This window comes from Culex pipiens, chromosome 2 (genome assembly GCF_016801865.2).
Source record: "Culex pipiens pallens isolate TS chromosome 2, TS_CPP_V2, whole genome shotgun sequence".
NCBI lineage: Eukaryota > Metazoa > Arthropoda > Insecta > Diptera > Culicidae > Culex > Culex pipiens.
Window position 1 is genome coordinate 165,692,207 of NC_068938.1, and position 6,957 is coordinate 165,699,163.

Sequence of the window (6,957 nt, forward strand, 5' to 3'; positions counted from 1 at the left end):
TTGAAGGGTGTTTTCATTGGCGTGTGTTCAATACATTTTTAGAAAATAACCAAATAATTTATATACTAAATTACTAAATTACTAAATTATTAAAATACTCAATTCCTAAATTACTAAATTACTAAATTACTAAATTACTAAATTACTAAATTACTAAATTACTAAATTACTAAATTACTAAATTACTAAATTACTAAATTACTAAATTACTAAATTACTAAATTACTAAATTACTAAATTACTAAATTACTAAATTACTAAATTACTAAATTACTAAATTACTAAATTACTAAATTACTAAATTACTAAATTACTAAATTACTAAATTACTAAATTACTAAATTACTAAATTACTAAATTACTAAATTACTAAATTACTAAATTACTAAAATACTAAATTACTAAATTACTAAATTACTAAATTACTAAATTACTAAATTACTAAATTACTAAATTACTAAATTACTAAATTACTAAATTACTAAATTACTAAATTACTAAATTACTAAATTACTAAATTACTAAATTACTAAATTACTAAATTACTAAATTACTAAATTACTAAATTACTAAATTACTAAATTACTAAATGACTAAATTACTAAATTACTAAATTACTAAATTACTAAATTACTAAATTACTAAATTACTAAATTACTAAATTACTAAATTACTAAATTACTAAATTACTAAATTACTAAATTACTAAATTACTAAATTACTAAATTACTAAATTACTAAATTACTAAATTACTAAATTACTAAATTACTAAATTACTAAATTACTAATGTACACCCAAAATTCCGAGTCGAGAGAATCGTTCCCTCAAAATTTATTGAGGGCTCATCGCCAAAATCGAGAGAATAGTTCTACCAACTCAAACCACCATGAAAACGAGTTCATTCGTGGATTGATACAATAAATCTTCTACAAGTGTCATACATCGACATCTGAACACTCCTTAGACACTAAGCTGGGGCGGCCGAGGCAGTTAAGTCATTGGGTTAGTATGCCAAAGGTCAATGGTTCGATTCCCGTAGTTGTCACTTTTGGTTTTTTGTTTTGACGGATGAACTTTTTTGCAAATGAACCTCGAGAGAATTATTCTTTCGCCCATCTCGAGCTGTGTTCTCTGTGTCCGTAAATGGTACCACTGTTGTCTTGTCTCGAGGCCATTATTCTCTCGGACTAGCACTGCCCAGTTTTGGGTGTACTCAAGTACTAAATTGAGCAATTCTCTACCAAAACCAGAAATGGATTTTATTTGTATTTTTTTTATTTGGCTCAAACTTTGTGAGGGCCTTCCCTATGACCTAAGAAGCTATTTTGTGTCATTGGTTCACTCATACAAGTCTCCATACAATTTTGGCAGCAGTCCATACAAAAATGGTATGTACACCCAAAGTTAAAGAACGAGGGGATAGTCCTCACGAAAATAAACGTGAGGAAAGTGCCATATTGCGAGAGTAAAGTCCTCTCGCGTGTTCATTCGTTCATTGGAACAGTTCATCCTATGAGTGGCTTATATGGACAAACGACCGCCATTTAGTCACCGAACCATGGTGGCCCATACTGCAAAGGCACGGTTCAATATGCCGAAGGTCTTGGGTTCGAGTCTCGGTACCGGTACTTTTTTTTTTTTGATGGATGAACTTTTTTGGAAAATGAACCATGAGTAAAGTACTCTCGGTAATTTCGGGATTTATCCTCTCCGTCCGCACACAGTACCATTTTACTACCGAATCGTGCTCTTTATCCTCTCGTATGCCGATGCCCAGTTCTGGGTGTACATATTCAAACAGCTGTAACTTTTGAGTGAATTTTCTGATCATTCTCATTCTCATTCTCATCATTCTGGTGTCTTCGGCAAAGTTGTAGGTATTGTAGAGGGCTATTGAGAAAAAAATAGGTACACGGAAAAAAATTGCAGCTTTTTTTATAAACTTTTTTTTTCACAAAAACTAAAGTTCCCAAAATACTTATTTTTTGATTTTCGAGATTTTTTGATGTTTTAGGGGACAAAAACCCGAAACTTTTGAGCCGTAGAGAAAAATGGTCAAAAAATCTAACGCCGACTTATAAATTTTTGAAAAAAATGTGATTTTTGGAAAAAAATCTAAATTTTATGCAAAAACAAATTTGACGTAATTTTTTAATGTAAAATTGAATTTCCAATCGAAAAGTACTTTACAGATTTTTTGATAAAGGGCTCTGTTTTCAAGATATAGCCACGGAATGTTTGATTTTAGCTAAATATTTGCATCATCTATTTGATATCTCAGCAACTAATGGTCCGATTTTCAATGTTATAGTATGAAAAATTCGTGAAATTTTGCGATCTTTTCGAAAAAAATATTTTTTAAATTTTTAAATAAAAAAAAAGATATTACTTAGAAAACTTCAATTTTCGTGTTTCTTTTACTTAAAGTGGCTGTATCTCAGCAACCGGAGGTCCATTCTTAAATGCCTCTCAGACAATTTTACAGCAAATTTTCTGAGCTTTTCAAAAAATATTTTCAGAAATGGTCACTCGTGGTCACTATTTTTAAAAATAGAGAAACTGCAACTCTTTATCAAAAAATCTGTAGAGTACTTTTCGATTGGAAATTCAATTTTACATTAAATAATTACGTCAAATTTGTTTTTGCATAAAATTTAGATTTTTTCCAAAAATCACAATTTTTTCAAAAATGTATAACTCGGCGGTAGATTTTTTGACCATGTTTCTCTATGGCTCAAAAGTTGCGGGTTTTTGTCCCCTAAAACATAAGAAAATCTCGGAAATCAAAAAATACGTATTTTGGGAAATTTAGTTTTTGTAAAAAAAAGTTTATAAAAAAATCTGCAATTTTTTTCTCAATAGTCTTCAATAATACCTACAACTTTGCCGAAGACACCAAATTGATCAGAGAATTCACTCAAAAGTTACAGTTGTTTGAATATGTACGTACCATTTTTGTATGGGCAGCTACCAAAATTGTATGGAGACTTGTATGGGTGAACCAATGACACAAAATAGCTTCTTAGGTCATAGGGAAGCCCCCCTTAAAGTTTGAGCCAAATAAAAAAATACAAAAATAGAAATGGTCGAAATCGGCCGATTTTGTAGAGAGTTGCTCAATTACTAAATTACTAAATTTCTAAATTACTAAAGTACTAAATTACTAAAGTACTTAAGTACTAAATTACTTAATTACTAAATTTCTAAATTACTAAAGTACTAAATTACTAAAGTACTAAATTACTAAAGTACTAAATTACTACAACTCTTCAACTTGGAATACCCTCTTTTGAGAACGTCTCTCCTAGCTAGTTTCGACAAGATTCCAGCAAACCCACAAACCAGTGACCGTTCAAATTTCCAACATACGGTTCTCTTCTGCTCCAGACAAAGACCCAAAGAAAAAAGCCCCTTCCTAACCGGGTCAGAAAGCCACCATGCATCACTCCGGGCGGGGGGTTTTGTTTGGAGACAGAACCAAACGAGTTTGCACTTACCCTTAACCAGAATCCTTCTTCCCCTCTCTCTCTCTCTCTCTCTCTCGTTCCAGCATCCAGTGGATGTTTGACGGGTCGGACATTATCTACCCGTCGGTCTATCTGCGGGAGAAGCTCAGCCCGGGCGAGCGGGTCAAGCTGATCCGGGGCCGCGTCCGGGAAGCGGTCCGGGTGGCCAAACGGGCCAAGACCGGCCCGTCCCGGCCCCGGGTGCTCACGTACATCCGGTACGTCTACACCGACAGCATCAAGTACTTGACGGAGGTGAGTGGTGTGGGGTCCAAAATCTCGGAGTTGGCACGGCGGGAGTTAACGAAATTGCATGCCATTTGTTTTCGGGGATGCCAGGGGGGGCTTACGTTTTGCGGAAGTTGCACTGCATGGTTGAACACCAACTGACTTGAACTGTTTGGAATCTTCAGTGGTCACGAAATGGGGAAAACTGCATCGTTAGATTTGTTTTAGGGGCCATTGTAAAAGAGCAAATTCCAAAAAAAAATGTTTAAAAAATTATCAAAAATACGATCGGAATGTTACGGAACCATACAAAAAGTAATACTTTTCGATACTGTTAAAGAATTTGCACTTATCTTCATGGTAAATAACATTCAAACAGGGAAAAAAACCTTTTGGATTATTTAATCCAATTCGAAGGATTTTTTTAGGATTCGCAAAAATAAATTGTGCCATCATCTGGGGATAATCGGGACTACAGTCTGAAATTTGAAATTTACATTGAAAACGATGCACTATTAATGTTAATCTGTGTTTGTTCTATCCCATGTAACATTTAAGGCTTTATCATACCTGTTACAACCGCTATAAAACCTATGAGTCAAAACCATCATTAAAACCATTTCGTCGTTACAAGATTTCCAGAACCCCGTTAAACCCCTCTTAAAACCCAAAAGGATCTCCGCAAAAGGTTGTTACGGCCTATTTACAAAACCCACATAGAAGTTCAAGGCTTTACAACTGAATCCTAACAAGCTCCTCAAAGCCTTGATAAAACCATTGTTAAAACCTAGTCAGGAGTTATGGAAAAATGACGTTTCACACGTCTTCAAAGATCTTATGCCAAATAGGTTTTATTCTGGCAAAAATAAGTCTTCGTCTTGCCAAAAAAAATTCAAATTATTTTAATTTTCTATCGCTATGCTAATTATGTACAAAAATCAACATAAATGTGTGTTTGAATGAAGCTTTTTATATTTTTTCTGCCAAGATGGCGGTCAACAATATACAATCATAACACGCGTTTAGCGCCAAATGCGCTAAATGCTCTTTTAGGAGCTTATGGTTTTAAGTGAGCTTTTTGCAAGCCTAATACCACTTGACAGCTACAACACTCTTGGTTTTAAAGAAGCATGCGATAAAACCGTTTGGCATGGCATTGTCATCTAGTTTTTAATACTCTCTTAAAACTTTCCTAAAACTTTATTGAAAGCAAGTTGGCTTTTATTTTCACCAGGTTTTATGTCCGAGGCATAAAACCTTGTTAGAACCTAATATTTAGCTTTTGCTTATAGGTTGCGGAGAATGCCGAAATAAAGCAACTAAACAATCAAGATGCTACCATAAAACCTTAAAAAAAACTTGGTGGTGGCTAGTTGGTTTTAACATGTTGCTTGGGTTCCGAAATCAATTAAAAATATCCAAATATTGTACAGTAGCGAGGCCAAAACAGCTGTCCAAATTCGCCCCATGTGTCCCGATTCGCCCCAGATGACTGTAATCAACTCGTTGCAAAACTTGGCTTCTCTTTGTATGTTGTTGTATACATTATTATTAATCCATTACAAAAAGTTCAAAACCGTTTTTTTTTTGCAATTCCGTCGTTAAACTACTTACTTTGCCTGTCATTCTCAAGAGACGAAACGGCCTACTTTTTCTATCAAAAATAACAGAATAGACAATTACAACCTTTCAATACCAGTGCTGAAAAGTTCTACTCTTCAACACTGAAGTAGGTGCTGAAAAGCTGAACTTTTTGAAGAAAATAAAATAACATTTTAAGCTCAACTTAAATTTAAAGTTATGCACTGTAATAAATTCACGAAATCATTGTTTGTAAAAAGACGAAAATTGCCCTATTTGATAAAAAATACAAAACGTTATTCAATGTATTCTAAATAGTAAGTTTTAGTAGATTGTACAAGGACTTCAGTAAAATATTTCAATTCAAGAAAAAAACAATGTTGTCCTCCAATTTTTAAATAGAAATTTCTGAGGCAGTGGGACCAAAAAATTGATTTGAAATAATAATCAAATAACAAATTTCGTGAAAGACCTAAAGTTTTATTCGACCCAAGCGTGATTTTAATAAGGAAAAAATATTATAAGGATCAGAATCATGTTGATTTTTTTGTTTCTGATATTATTTAATTCTTGGAAAATAAGGCGAGGCATTGTACTTCTTCATGCAATAAGGGCTTTGCAAATATTTGTTGAAGTTTATGAAAAAGTTACTTTTTGCGTTTCTCTTTGTTTCATCTTGCTGGGACCGTGGTGTAGGGGTAGCGTGATTGCCTCTCACCAAGTCGGCCTGGGTTTGATCCCAGACGGTCCCGGTGGCATTTTTCGAGACGAGATTTGTCTGATTACGCCTTCCGTCGGACAGGGAAGTAAATGTTGGCCCCGGTCTAACCTAGAGGTTAGGTCGATACCTCAGCCCAGGTGTAGGTGTCGTCTCCCTGGGTCCTGTCTCGGTGGAGTCGCTGGTAGGCAATTGGACTAACAATCCAAAGGTCGTCAGTTCGAATCCCGGGGTGGATGGATGCTAAGGTGTAAAAAGAGGTTTGCAATTGCCTTAACAATCAAGCCTTTGGACACCTAGTTTTGAGTAAGAATCTCGCAATCAAGAACGCCAAGGCAATGCTGTAGAGCGAATAATTTGATTTTGATTTGATTTTTGTTTCGTCTTTCGTGTCTGTCGCGACTGACGATGAACGGCCATGATCGACACAACCAACTTTTTTAAAACTTATTTTCGTAAAATCGCGATAACTCGTGATGTTTATATGCAAACCCCTTAAGTTTATATTTTTTTTCTTATAATTGTCTGCACTACAACTTTGTAGAACATTGTTACACTCTAAAAAATTACCCTGCAAATTAAGAAAAAAAAACACGAAATTACAGAATTGAGTAACGAAAAATTACAGAATTTTAAAACTTGTTTTGTGTTTTTCTCGATGAAAAGTACGTTTTTTTCGTAATTTTGAGTTCGGAGTACGCCATCAAATCGGGCGTCTAATTTTACATAAAAGTCCCTTTGACACCAAATTCCCATCCATTTCAAGCTGCAAATTACTGAAAAACACGTATTTTTCGCATGTTCAAAAATGGAAGGGACCGTACCTCCCCTCCGTCATGTGATATAAAAAAACGGACCAAGCTTCACACAAATTGAAGAGGGGTCTGGGCCACTCTTTCCGATTTCATGTGATTTGGCGAAG

General features: G+C 34.4%; 1 protein-coding gene across 1 annotated transcript in view; it reads left to right on the forward strand.

Moving 5' to 3' along the window:
- LOC120424997 (hyaluronidase Tab y 2.0101-like) overlaps positions 1-3,898 on the forward strand; it is a 49,402-nt gene extending 45,504 nt beyond the window's left edge. The window contains exon 5 of the mRNA XM_039589367.2: positions 3,553-3,898. Coding sequence (XP_039445301.1) covers positions 3,553-3,898 — 346 coding nt within the window. The remainder of the gene's footprint in view (positions 1-3,552) is intronic.
- Positions 3,899-6,957: the final 3,059 nt, after the last annotated feature.